The sequence below is a fragment of the Penicillium subrubescens genome (assembly GCF_028828155.1).
Source record: "Penicillium subrubescens strain IBT 31985 chromosome Unknown utg000004l_segment0_segment0, whole genome shotgun sequence".
Taxonomy (NCBI): domain Eukaryota; kingdom Fungi; phylum Ascomycota; class Eurotiomycetes; order Eurotiales; family Aspergillaceae; genus Penicillium; species Penicillium subrubescens.
In genome coordinates, this window is record NW_026643154.1 from 630,121 (window position 1) to 642,665 (window position 12,545).

Consider the following 12,545-nt stretch of genomic DNA (forward strand, 5'->3'; position numbering starts at 1 on the left):
TAACCCTAGAAGAAGCATTGGTACTTGATATCTTCCACCTCGTGTTCGTGCATATGAGGCGCTATCCACATCTCGTATCCCAGCCGCTTGCTAGCAGCGGGTCTCACCAGAACAGCGCATGTCCCTGACTCCCTGCAAGTCTTAATTTAAGCACGCGCCATGTCATCCCCACCGGCCCAGAAATTCAATTGTGCGTCTTTCCACCAAGGCGTTGATAAACGTCACTTAAGCCTCTGAACAAAAAAAAAAGTATTTCGCCAGCCCGAACACCATCCAATCGATCTCCTAAGTGCAGCGATCGTTATCGATTCCGCTGGTTCACCTCACCATGCGCGCACAACTAGTCCTCCTCCTCTGCTCGGCTAACCTTGCAATCGCCACATTCCACAAACCACTACCAGGACATCGCCTGCTTGCCGGGCATGATGATGATGGCCTAGTCGCGCGCCAGATAACCGTCGACGGGGGCACCGGCTGTACAATAAAAAGTACCTGCTCCGAATGCTACGGGGCCGGCAATGTGCTGTGCAGTAATGCGGGTTGTTTCGATCCCTCGCAGGGTCAGCAGTGTTGTGCGGATGGATGTACGTTGCTCTTCTCCTTAGGGAACAGTCCAATAATACTGAATACTGACCTTTTTCTGTAGCATACTGCGTCGCATCTAACAACACGTGCTGTGGCTCGTTTGTGAGTTTTGTTTCTTGTTTTCAATCCGAATCTCCAATTATTGAAATGTCGCGTTCGTGTTTTCGTTCGTGTATCTGACATACTCCATCCTCATCAGGGCCCCGGTACAACAGGCACAGACGGCGTCGTCCCCCAAACCGCGTATTCCGCATTCTACTCAGCAACATCACAATGGCCCTGTTTCCCCACCGACACCAACGCAGAATGCTGTCAGCGCGGGAACTCTCAATGGTGCGGTGGCGATTATCCCAGCCAGGTCTGCTACGATCCTTCGTCCGTACTCTGCTGCAGCAACGGCAAGGTTTGTACGGGCAAGGACTGCTGTAGTAGTTTGGTAAGTTAATTGCTGTATTATCCATTTTCATATGGTTTGATTGTTTAACGAGTTTGTAGGGTGCTGTTGCGACTACGCCGAATCCGAGTCTTGCGACGCGAACTGGGACACCGACTCCGACTGGGCATTCTGGCGCATCAACGTCGCATACTACTACAGCTGTCCCGACGTCGGTGTCATCTGCTACCGCAGCTGCAGCTACTACTACCAAGTCATCTGATGCTGGAAGTGGATTGGGGGATGTGAAGTGTACTGTGTTAATGTTGGGAGCGTTTATGGTGGGATTAATGTTCCTGTAATACATCGTAAAACGGTGCTGGCTTCGAATACTGGATTAGTTGACGACTAGAGGGGGGTGCAACTAACGTATGAAATGTGATTTGTATTTCCATGCCCTGCCATGCTCGTTATGTACAGTGATCTTCTGCTTCTACTTGCTCTAAGTAAAAGGCTGCTCTGTAGCGGTGTGATGTTACCAATTCAGCAGATTCGACGTCGCATCCTCCCCAAGTTGGTTCGACTCGTCTGACTTTTCCGGTTCGTCCGCGGCATCCCCTTCCTCAAGAATGATGGCAGTGTATGTGATCGTGACATGCCGCTTCCCATACTCATTGACAAAGCTCTTCGTTTCCTGGTCCAGAACGGGCTTCCATAATAATCGTGCGGTGATTCGACCCATAGAGGTTGCATCGAGGAACTTGCGCATCTGCTTCACGCCGGTCTTACCTCGGATGGCAAGCAACAGGAGCATGATGAGAACGACAAGCGTGATGGCAAGTGTGACAAAAGCAGGGACCGCGAACGGGAGTCGATATCGAATCTTCTGATGGTAAAGCACGACAGGAATCTGACTCGACGGAGCAGTATTCACGTCCGTCGAGGAAATGTTGGCGCTGGGAGCAAACCCCGTCGGGTCGGTAGATGCAGCTGAAGTAAGTCCCCAGCCTCGCGTGCCGACGACTGCATTCGCCGCAACGTCCGTCCACACCAGATTGAGAATCTGGGAAACCGTCTCAGCGGAGGTGCTGAGCTTTTGCCACTTGGCGTAGACCCCAAGGCTGCTCCAGCCGGAGTAATCTGCGTACCCCTGGTATCCTGAATACCTTGCGGAGGGCGGGCCGATATTCAACGCGGTGTAGAGAGCCTGAGAGTAGAAATTCAAGGCGGGCAAATTTTGCGAGGCTGGCAACACGGGCACTGGCGCAGCCGACGTGATATAGAGCCAGTCCATGAAGCCCGGTAGATAGAGACTCTCGGCAGCAATGGTTGACATATTCCATGCCGCTGCGAGGGGATTTTGACTCGAGTTCGCAGACCCGAGGATCCCCCACATGGGCATCGCGTCAGAGAATTGCAGCCAGTCTAGATTTTGAACCGCCCACCGAGGAAAACTAGAAGGATTCGAGTAGGTCTTTGGCTTGATTGATGTCGCCTTGAGCGCTCCGAGGCCTGTTCCATTGTAACGGAAAGAGACGGTCTGAACTTTGGCTCGAACCGCACTAGCACAGCTGTATATTGGGGCGGACCACTTCGACAAAGGATCGATGATAAGATTGGAGCCGCCGTCTATACGTGTCGCGGCGCCATACAGAACCGCACATCCGACGATGCTGCTATCGATGTTGGCAGGGCTTCCGGGCGATGTTCCGCCACAAATATTATCTGAGATTGTTTGTCAGTAACGCACGCATCATATCGCAGAAGAATCAAACGCACTGATGATTTGAAAATTGTTCGCACTGATGTTGTACGGGTTCGTTTTGTTGAAATTCAGATAACTGCCAAAGTACAGAGAAGACTGTACAGCTGTCGAATAAACCGAGAAACTCGAGTTGTCGACGGGAAAATTTTGCCCGCGTGTCACATCCAAGCGAGTGATGTTCGATGGATTCTCACCGGTGGCGTTGAAGTATACCAATGTTAGGAAGTTATTCAACCAGGCGGCATTGTATGCCCGCTGTTGCAAATTGATCTTCCCTTGCGCGTTGCTTGGGAGGTTCATGCTTGGTGCTTGCCGACTCAAGGCAGAGAATCCACCACGATCAGTCAACACTACGGTCCCGTTGGATGTAGTGCTACCATACTGGAAGTCCAAGGTGACGTTCAGATTCACACACTGGGTCTCCGGTTGCACGAACAGGATGTCCTCCTCCCAAGTGGCGCCATACTCGAGAATAGATGTAGGAATAGAGTGATTGCGAAATCCAATACCTCCCGAGTCCATGTCCACGATCAGTCCTTCAATGACCTGGGGTCCTTCGTTGAGAATCAAGGTCTCTAGCTGCCGATACCCGGCGCTCATATAGTACTTGAAAGTGCTGTACGCGTCCTGTAAGCGGACATACGTCCGCCACTGTATATCGAAAATACTCGAAACGGAGGGGCTAAAGCTGGAGGCACCATCGCTGAACAGAGTTCCCAATGCTGCTGGGATCCTGGGGTCGTAGCTTATGGTGCAATTCTGTAGTAGCCCCTGCTTGGCGCAAGTTTCGTTCAGGGTTGTGCCAGGGCACGGAATACCATTGCCGCATACCCCAGTGAACGGCCAGCTGCTTCGTGGTGGAGTGCCATCACCAAAGGCCGAGGGGTCCTTTGAGTAGCTAAAGGCGACCGTCGTGGGTGAGTCGGCCGGCTCGATCGAGCTGTATAATCCGAGCGGCGTGACAATGGCCGCCACTGAAATCACGAACAAGAAGGCGGGTTGGAGCCATCCAGCCAGCCTCACACTGCGCTCCACTCCCGTCGGGGTTGCTGTGTCTGTCTGCAAGATGGTCGGCCAGTGGGATGAATGGAGAGCGCGTCCGAGAACCGCCCTTTCGAGTTGTTCATCAGCAACCGCGCGCCCAGAGGATGGAGTGGTTGCCTCTCACCAGGTTGATACGGAATTTTTGTCTGACAGAAAGGCGATGAGTATTGCGGGAAGCATAATCGGGAGAATTAGCTGTACTACTGAGGTGTCAGACAGGCCTTTCATCGAGCAATTTGGTGTGGCTCACCCACGAACACTCCAGCGGCAATCAAGCCAGAAACCTCGCCCACCGAAAGGCCAGTCATTTCGACAATATGATATTGTAAAGAGGAAGTTCTGCCAACACGTCCATGTACAGTCGGTGTCTTCCTGCCGGATCAACGAAGGGGATGGAACGGCATAAAATTTGCGACTATGGAGAGCCGCTCTCTTGGAGTCGAATTTTGGCGCTAACTCTTGCGCTGAGCCCAAATGAGGGCGAACGAGCCGCCATTATTATTATTGAGACCATCGCGGGTTGATACGAGATGGACCCTGCTAGCTCCTGATTTAGACACCAATTGCATCAATCAGGATGCCCCTCACACTGTTTTGACCCCTCCCACTTCGTATTTGGTTAATCGCTCGACGCATTCCCACCCTCCTTTTGCATCTGATCATCATTTCGTATACATCCTTACATACCCATCCCCACCTGTTGAAGGTATGCTTGACAACCTGTTGAGCGATGCAAGCGCTTGACCACATCGGGACGCGCCTTCATTGGTCACGTGGTGCTTCCTAAAACGGTATCTAGGGCATGGCTGTAGGGCTCTCCTCCTCTCGTGCCTGCTATCGTGATCTTTTTGAAGTTACGAGGAAGCATCATTTACCTACAACGGCACGTCATGATTAGCTACGTGGATAGTGATCTTAGTTCATCCAACAACCTTACTGATTGAGAATGGATACCGAGGCCAGGGCTTTCCCGCGCACTGTCCACCCTGCTGTGTAATCGTATCATCCCAACGAATTGTTCCACGGTTTGGGGAGAAATGCGTCAACCTCGTAGAGCTAGAAGGGAAGCCCAGTCAACACTTTACTGAGACACGGCATAAAGAATTACTTTATATGCATGAACATAGTAGATGAATAGTTTAAAACTAAGCTGAAGAGCCCCAGGCCACCAAGGTGGGCCCATATCCACCTAACCAAAAATAGGAAGCTCTCGGGATGGTCAATGCTGAAGAAGGTCCAGATTCAGATCCGCTTGTTCGTAGCTTCGAACCAATAATGGAAGCAATCCTTGTTTGTTATTGGGTTGAACGCTGATTCTCGTGCCGATCTATCTGCAAAACCTTAGCATTGTAAACTAGACGCTGTTTATTGATGCAATGCGTGCAATAGATAGAGTTCACTACGTCACTTGTTCGCTGTTTGCTGGAAGCTTTACGCCGAAACACCTTATCCGCGCCAGCCACTTCCAGCCATCAGAACCGCCCGAACCCAAAAAAAATAGATGGTAAACTACGTGTTTTGGTAACCTTTGTAAGTTGAGGATTGAAAATACCATGTGACAACCATCTGCATGGGGAGATGAACGAAATGAGGCAAATAGTGATATTAGAAATTGTGATAGCTCACACTAAATAAATCGCTACATACTATATTTCACACCTCGAGGACGTGGGTCAGAATAACATGCCAGATCACTGCGATTAAGTACTTGGGATGGAACTAGTCTAGAAACGGTGTGGCATCCTTATCTAGGTATGTATCGTATTCCAGAACTCCGCGGGAGAGTTCACTCGGCCAGATAAGACTTATTGAGTTGAAGCCGATTGGTGAATTGGGCAAGCCAAGAGTGCTGGCTCTCTAGCTAGAACAAACTAAGATAAAGATGGCGATGGATCATGCGATATCTTAAATGATCCACAGCCGAGATTTCCTCAAGAAAAGATGGTACGAGCGTTTCATCCTAAATTATACCTGGGCTGAGCGCCACAGGGGATGATGCGACTCGCCAATAACGGCTACCAGCTCTACCCATCCATTTCAAGATGTCTCATCATCCAGTGTCCAATAATATCGAAATCACTCGTGATATCCCTCAATTTAACCTACAGATCTATATAGAGACCCCTACGAAATACGCGTTCTTATCGCAGGGATCCGCGATTTAGCGCGCGTTGTAAAAGGTCCGCGGAGTTATCCCTGCAACTTGTTATCTCGAGGGGGCCGAAGTTTGCTTTTTCTACCCAAGCATCCATTTCAATAGAGATATGAATCATAAAAATGGTCCAGTCAGAGCTTCGATCAATTTCTGGCAAAGCAATGAAGATAATCATTGCTTGTGCCCCTCTCGGACCGGAAGCTCGTTCGGCGAGCTACCGGGTATGTTTACTTTTTCCCCTTCCTGGCCGCGGAGTGTAACAAGGTATACATAGATGAACCTCCGCCCCTATCCCTTATCTCTGTTGCTTACCATCCATAGCTCTCGGATTGTAGCTTTGTTCCGAGGTATGAGCCAGGTTCCTTTTGTTTTGGGTGTGACTGCGTTAACAGGCTCCATCGCCACGTCTGTCCGGAGACCACCCCCATCTTCTGCCAATGATACAAAGCCAAAGGAATTCCTTAGATTAGCAATCAAAAATTCCCTATGGTAGCGAGTGGAAATTTCTTCCCATCCTAGACCAGCTCCTTGGTAGACAATTATATACGAAGGACCTCATAAGCGACGCCGATAAGCATGCGCCACATGACTAGAAGACATCTTCATAAATAAATCCCCCACTTCCCAAGGAAGGGAAAGATCAACCATCATCAAGATGTTTGCCTTTATTCACGCCTGGGTGAAAGCGAATGGGCATTTTGACATCTCGCCTCGAGAGGCTTTAGCTGCACCGACCACAGATGAAGGGACATATATCCAAAGCATTGTCATTCTCACCTTCTCAGTTGTCTCATTCATTGCAGCAGGATGGATCGTTCTTAGTTTTGCAGTAAGTCTAGCCTTGTCTCTATTACTTTGACTTTTACTGATTGAATCCCTCAGGTTTTCAGGTCACTACGCTCCTTCAGGCATCAGCTTATTTTGTAAGCCGGACCTACTCTGTTGGCGATAGATTGTGTCTCATTGACTGAGTAGGGGCCTCGCAATTAGCGACTGTATCATGGCCATCAACTTTCTTTCCTCCTCGTCACTGAATGTGAGCGGCCATTTAATTGGAGCCTCCGATATGGAAGGCTTCTGTAGCTTCAACGGCTTCATGACACAGGTCTTCGTCATCCAAACGGATTACTGGGTCCTAATAATTGCAATCTGCACATTTGTGATCCTGGCCGATCACAAACACATATCTGGCTGGGTTCAGGAGAACTGTCGGCTATTAATGGCAATTCCGTGGGTGTTCTCAGTCATCTGGGCATCAATCGGCCTAGGCGTCGCAGGCTACGGTGACATCGGAGCTTGTTAGTTCTATCCGTGCCTCCTTACTACTGCCAAGTCCTATCAGAGATACTGATGCCATATTTGCAGGGTGCTGGTTCACCTCTGATGAAGTCCGTCTTCTCGTGAACTTTGTTCCACGTTGGATCATCATTGCAATTATGCTAGCCATGTACACTCGTCTTTATCTTGTGCTGTACCGAGCTCATAGTCCGTTCTCGTCCTCTCACGAATCTACTACAGAGGACCTGAGCCGGCCGTCGGGAATATGGGATTCTGCGAACCCAAACAGCAAAAGGATCAAGAAGGTACAATTGACGCCTATAACATGTGTCAAGAATAGGGCCCTTACTAACAAAACATGCATCAGATGGCACGGCTCATGCTCATGTATCCAGTGGCATATATTTTTGTCTGGACATTGCCAACGGGGATCCGGATTTACCAAGCTTCAAAAGGGACCGCCGCACCTTTTGCTTTACAGACAATTGACAAGGTGAGTTCCTCTGGCTTGTCAAAGCATCTTTCAAAGAAAGGGAATTGCCATCTAACTTCCCTCAAGTCATGTATTGTGGTCCAAGGCTTCGTCGACGCCCTTATTTATGGTGTGACCGAACCGACGTTATCTCATTGGCGCAACTTGCTCTTTCCTAGGCCGATGCCCACCACAGACGGTATAATTCTCACATACGTTACGACAACGGGGCCAGTGCGTGTCACGGCATCGCGGTTAAGCGATGGCGAGTCTACTACTGGTTTGAAGACAATAATCACTGCTAAGGACAGTAGAAGATCATCGGATCATGTCTTTTAAGCTGTTTTGGCTGTCCAAGTTAGGGTCCTTACACATATAATCGCCTTCTAATATTAATATTTCCTTTGTATATTATGTCTTTGAAAGGTATAATCTGCCCACACAACTGTAGGGTGTGGGGAACTGGGTCATTGATGGCACAGACACAGATATTGTTTGACGTGTCAATTGGCGATCAATGCTCTACAACCCGCAGTTCAACTTGGTATCCACGAGTCGTACCCCCTCCGGGATCAATTGATCAGCTTAAGCCACGCCAAAATGGCGATTTTCCGCACCTGGTCGCCTGGATGTGGACGCCTGAATGAGGACGCCCTGAATGTTCTTCGCCCGGTCCGTTCCGGAGAATCCGCTCGACCCGTTGGGGCTCAGTAGCTTCAGCACGTTAGTATTGATTCCTCGTCAGGGCTGTGATTTTTAATGATTGACTACAAAGGTCTCTGGGGCAGCCTTTGCAGGCTATCAGTTCCGTATGTCTTGATCAAGCTTGATAAATATGCACTGCTTTCACGTTTTCAAGTAATAGAGCTTACTAACCTTGGAACATTGTTTCTATCTGGATAGACTCTATACCAAGGTTGGCATAACGACCCAATTTCCAAAACCTTTGCATCTGGCCGTTCTCGTTTATCCCATAGAATGCAATAGAAACATTTACTAGAATACTTTGTACCTTGACCAAGGCTGGAGTGTTTACAGATCATTTGCTATGAAACCCGTCTTCTCACATAATTCACAAAGAACATATGAGCTATACTATACTAGCTGAACCCAGTAAATTCGTTCAGTAATGAATCCCACTGGATGTCGTCGATAGGAAATATGTCACCCGGGTCGCCGTACGTAGACGGCCAGATTTGGGGCATCATAGCATGCTCGTTGGCGGGGACTGCCATTGTGGACGTGTCCTGCATTGAGTCTTGGGACGGCCCACCTCCAACAGTGGCTCGGATCTGATATGGATAACAACGCGCCAATAGGCGCATTTTGAGGCAAAGACTCCCCACAATATCCATCTCTTTTTCTGCAGTAGACATTTCCCCGCATCTCGTCTCCAGCGCGTTGGCAAGCTCTGTGACAACATTTGGGTAATCTGCTTCCTGAACAATGGCCTGGAGCTGCGCTTCCAGGGTAGAGTCGGTGGTGTTTGCAATAATATTAAGAAGGGTGAATACTGCAGAGGGTATGTAGCCCACTGCGGCACAGACACGAGCACTTGACATTATTGTCATCTGGGCAATCTCTGAAGCGGGCAGGCTTCTAATAATGTGAATGAGCTCCTTGCTTCGCTGGATAATGCCTATTAGCATGGTCGTTCTAACTGCGCTGGCTGGCTCCGCAATCCACAGTTCCTCCCGAAGAGATGGTTCCTCGAGCCGAATTCCCACATATTTGAAGTCAATGCGTATCGCATTTTCTGTAGCGATTAGTTGATTTTCATTTACATCTTAGTATCTAAGACACACCTGTTGGCGAAGGGCAGGTTGAGAGATCTCTTTCTACAAGCGCCCTCACGCTATCAAATTGCCGTTGTAGAGAGCCTCGCGTGGCTTGGACGAGCACTCTTCCACCGCTTGCTTGTATCGATGCGTAAACCTCATCCACTGTTGCCAAGAATGACTGTAGGCAGATATATGGTGCAACCCAGCGATCCGACAGATGCTCGGCAGATGCCATATTGTCAATAAACTCATCGATTCGACGATCATGCTTCATGGTAATTGGCCGGCCGAGAATGCCATAGAGCCTGATATAGATTTAGCCAAAAACCTATCTTTCGGAGCGGACAATCTCACCCAGCAGACAGCCAATATGTACCTAGCAGCGCCCGCTGCTCATCTGGATTCGGACTAGGCTTTCTGTGCAGTCCTAAATCATGCAATATGGAAACACAAAACTGAACTAACAGCAAAAGTCGCGGGTGAAATCTCTCTGCGGGGTATGAGTAAAATGCACAGTGAACCAATAGACCACGAAGAAGCTCGAGGTTCCTCTCGGACCGTGCCACAACTCTTAGCGTAACGTGCTTCATAATCTCGTCGGCGACAGTTTTCCGTAGAGGGTGTGCACTGCCCATTGTCGCGGCCACGACACACAAAAAGAGAAAAGGCTCTCGGTCCTTGAGACTAGCGGCTGTCGCGCTATTTGCAATCAACACAAAGGGAAATATGGGCACTAATTCAAGCTTGAAGGTAGTAACTAAGCGTTCAGCCTCGGCTTCACTTAAAAGCCCTCGATCTACGATAGATGGCTGGCCCTCCAAGATAGAGCTGGTGGGCGGGGCGCGGCCGTGAGATGGGTCTTGGGCAGCATCTAGCAGCGTAGCCATGTCGGTGGAATCCAGCTCGGGATCAACGGATGAGTCCAATTCTTTGGTGGGCGGATAGGAAGTATCGGGCGATATCTGGCCGTTCTGTCGTGTCAAGGTAACCAGCTGTGACATCAGCAGGTCGACCTTCTTCTCTAGTGCCTCCACGCGGCTGCATTTCATGGTTAATACCATAAGAGGCAACGGTTTTGGGAAGGATTACCTTGGTGAATTCTTTTGCTTACGCCTTGTCTGCGGAAGGTCAAGGTACGTGCATGACTTCCCCAAACGAGCGCATCTTTGGCACAAGTTGACAGAATGGGGAGTGCATCTCGCCTTGGCAGCCGTGCACGCCACACATGCCCTCCTCTTGACTGGAGATATTGTGGCGTCCATGATGTCGGGTAAGGGAGAAACGGAGCGACCGGTTGACGTGGGAATGGGAGTTGCAGTGGGACCGGGAAAACCGGATCATCCGGTCGGACTGGTTTGTAATCCGCCCAAGAAGTATATCAAGGGATGTAAATCGATCGAGTCTCGCAAAGGCATCAACAATAAATCAATCAATCTACTCATCACTCCAACAAATTTTCTACATCTAAAAAAGCAATGTCTTCATATGCTATCACTGGAGCCTCCAAGGGCATTGGTCGCGAGTTCGTGCGCCAACTCGCTGCCGATTCGACCAACACGGTCCTAGCCATTGTGCGAAACCCCGAATCGCCCGACATGAGTGAAATCGCCTCCAAGCACCCTAACGTACACGTTATCAAAGGCGATGTTACGGATCCAAAGTCGATTCTCGAGGCTGCTTCGGCCGCAGCCGTCATCACAGGCGGGAAGCTAGATGTGCTTATCCACAACTCCAACGCCGTTGATATGGCCTCCATGTCCTTCAACCCGACCCAGATTCCCTTTGATGCTCAAGCTGTCCGGGAAATTTTTGAGCCGTCGCTGAACACGGCTATCTACGGTGGTATATGGGCAACAAATGCCTTCTTGCCCCTGATTGAGAAGGGCATCCAAAAGAAGATTGTGCACATATCCACCGCCATGGCCGATTTGGAATTGATCATTAACACTGGCGTCAGCTATGGTGTCGCGTACAGTGTCGCAAAAGCTGGGATGAATGTTCAAGTCGCAAAGTACGCAGCAGAACTTGCGCCTAAAGGCATTAAGGTGTTGGCTTTAAGTCCTGGATGGGTTGATACATGGGAGGGTAAGTGGCCTTTTGCTTCGCTGTTGCATTGGATGACACTGACGTCATCACAGGAGAGAAACCTCCTCAGGTGAAAGAAGGCGAAAATTTTATGCTGAGGCAGTTCCAGGCAGTTGAGCCTGAGCTCAAGGGACAGATTCAGCCAGAGGAGAGTGTCAGAAAGAGCCTCCAGGTCATCGAGCGTCTGGATGCCGAGACTAGTGGCCAGCTCCTTAGCCATAATGGAAACAGAAGTTGGTTTTGAGAGGTCTGTATATCGATGAGCTGCATTGAGGGCAGTATTTGATTTACATATTATCATTGTATCTATGAAAACCCTTCAAAGGCTACTCTGGTAGTCACTGCATCATTATCTTTATTATGGCACCTTCCGTGTAGTCGCTGGGGCTCTATGTCTCAAATGACCCTAGTAAGCCTCGAAAGAATAATTATAAGCAGCTGTAAGCGCTGATATACCGCGAGGTAGTATCCAAATTGTCGGTCCACGTGCACTGTCACTGAGCTGTCTGCAAAGAACAAGGAAGGTGTGAGAAGAAAAGGAAAGAAGACAGACTTAGTAGCGCAGGATCTATCTCAAAGACCTCTTCCTAGATTAGGCCGCGGAGGCGCAAAGTCTTATAGCTGCAATCCTCATTTATAACCGGTCACAGGAAGTAAATGATAGCCTACGTAATCGTTCCATGTCTTTAGGTTGTAGGCCTCGGTTCATCGACACGTCTTTGTTGTTATGAGGGTCCGTGGCGCGAATTGGGCGAGCTCATCTCAGAGGTTTCTCCCTGGCCCAACATGATTTCGCCTCTACAGATCTATCGGTGTTTAGCAATTTTATTATTGTTCATATCCTAAATAATCATGATTTGAACGATACCTCCGCTTACGTCTATCATAAAGCCCCGAACTTCTCACGATAACAAGGGACACGGATTCTCACACAACCTAGAGACTTATGGAGAGGATTACGCCCATCTATCTGAGAGAGGGAGAAACTGAGCATGAGTACCTCTCAT

At 49.3% G+C, this 12,545-nt stretch overlaps 5 protein-coding genes across 5 annotated transcripts; 3 read left to right on the forward strand and 2 right to left on the reverse strand.

The window, feature by feature from the left end:
* Positions 1-328: 328 nt before the first annotated feature.
* N7473_005320 (uncharacterized protein) lies at positions 329-1,320 on the forward strand (the record flags this gene model as incomplete). Its single annotated transcript, XM_057151260.1, has 4 exons — positions 329-584; positions 647-687; positions 785-1,021; positions 1,081-1,320. The coding sequence occupies 4 exons, from the start codon at positions 329-331 to the stop codon at positions 1,318-1,320; spliced, it is 774 nt and encodes a 257-aa protein (XP_057009065.1).
* A 173-nt stretch (positions 1,321-1,493) lies between these two features.
* Positions 1,494-4,075, reverse strand: N7473_005321 (uncharacterized protein; the record flags this gene model as incomplete). The annotated part of the gene is made up of 4 exons (XM_057151261.1): positions 1,494-2,683; positions 2,738-3,834; positions 3,892-3,913; positions 4,018-4,075. The coding sequence occupies 4 exons, from the start codon at positions 4,073-4,075 to the stop codon at positions 1,494-1,496; spliced, it is 2,367 nt and encodes a 788-aa protein (XP_057009066.1).
* Positions 4,076-6,577: 2,502 nt separating this feature from the next.
* N7473_005322 (uncharacterized protein) lies at positions 6,578-8,011 on the forward strand (the record flags this gene model as incomplete). The annotated part of the gene is made up of 6 exons (XM_057151262.1): positions 6,578-6,751; positions 6,805-6,845; positions 6,898-7,220; positions 7,288-7,505; positions 7,568-7,693; positions 7,760-8,011. The coding sequence occupies 6 exons, from the start codon at positions 6,578-6,580 to the stop codon at positions 8,009-8,011; spliced, it is 1,134 nt and encodes a 377-aa protein (XP_057009067.1).
* Positions 8,012-8,697: 686 nt separating this feature from the next.
* Positions 8,698-10,715, reverse strand: N7473_005323 (uncharacterized protein; the record flags this gene model as incomplete). Its single annotated transcript, XM_057151263.1, has 4 exons — positions 8,698-9,428; positions 9,478-9,758; positions 9,808-10,491; positions 10,543-10,715. 4 exons carry the CDS (start codon positions 10,713-10,715, stop codon positions 8,773-8,775), a joined length of 1,794 nt encoding a protein of 597 aa, XP_057009068.1. The 3' UTR covers positions 8,698-8,772.
* A 213-nt stretch (positions 10,716-10,928) lies between these two features.
* N7473_005324 (SDR family oxidoreductase) lies at positions 10,929-11,782 on the forward strand (the record flags this gene model as incomplete). The annotated part of the gene is made up of 2 exons (XM_057151264.1): positions 10,929-11,538; positions 11,592-11,782. 2 exons carry the CDS (start codon positions 10,929-10,931, stop codon positions 11,780-11,782), a joined length of 801 nt encoding a protein of 266 aa, XP_057009069.1.
* Positions 11,783-12,545: the final 763 nt, after the last annotated feature.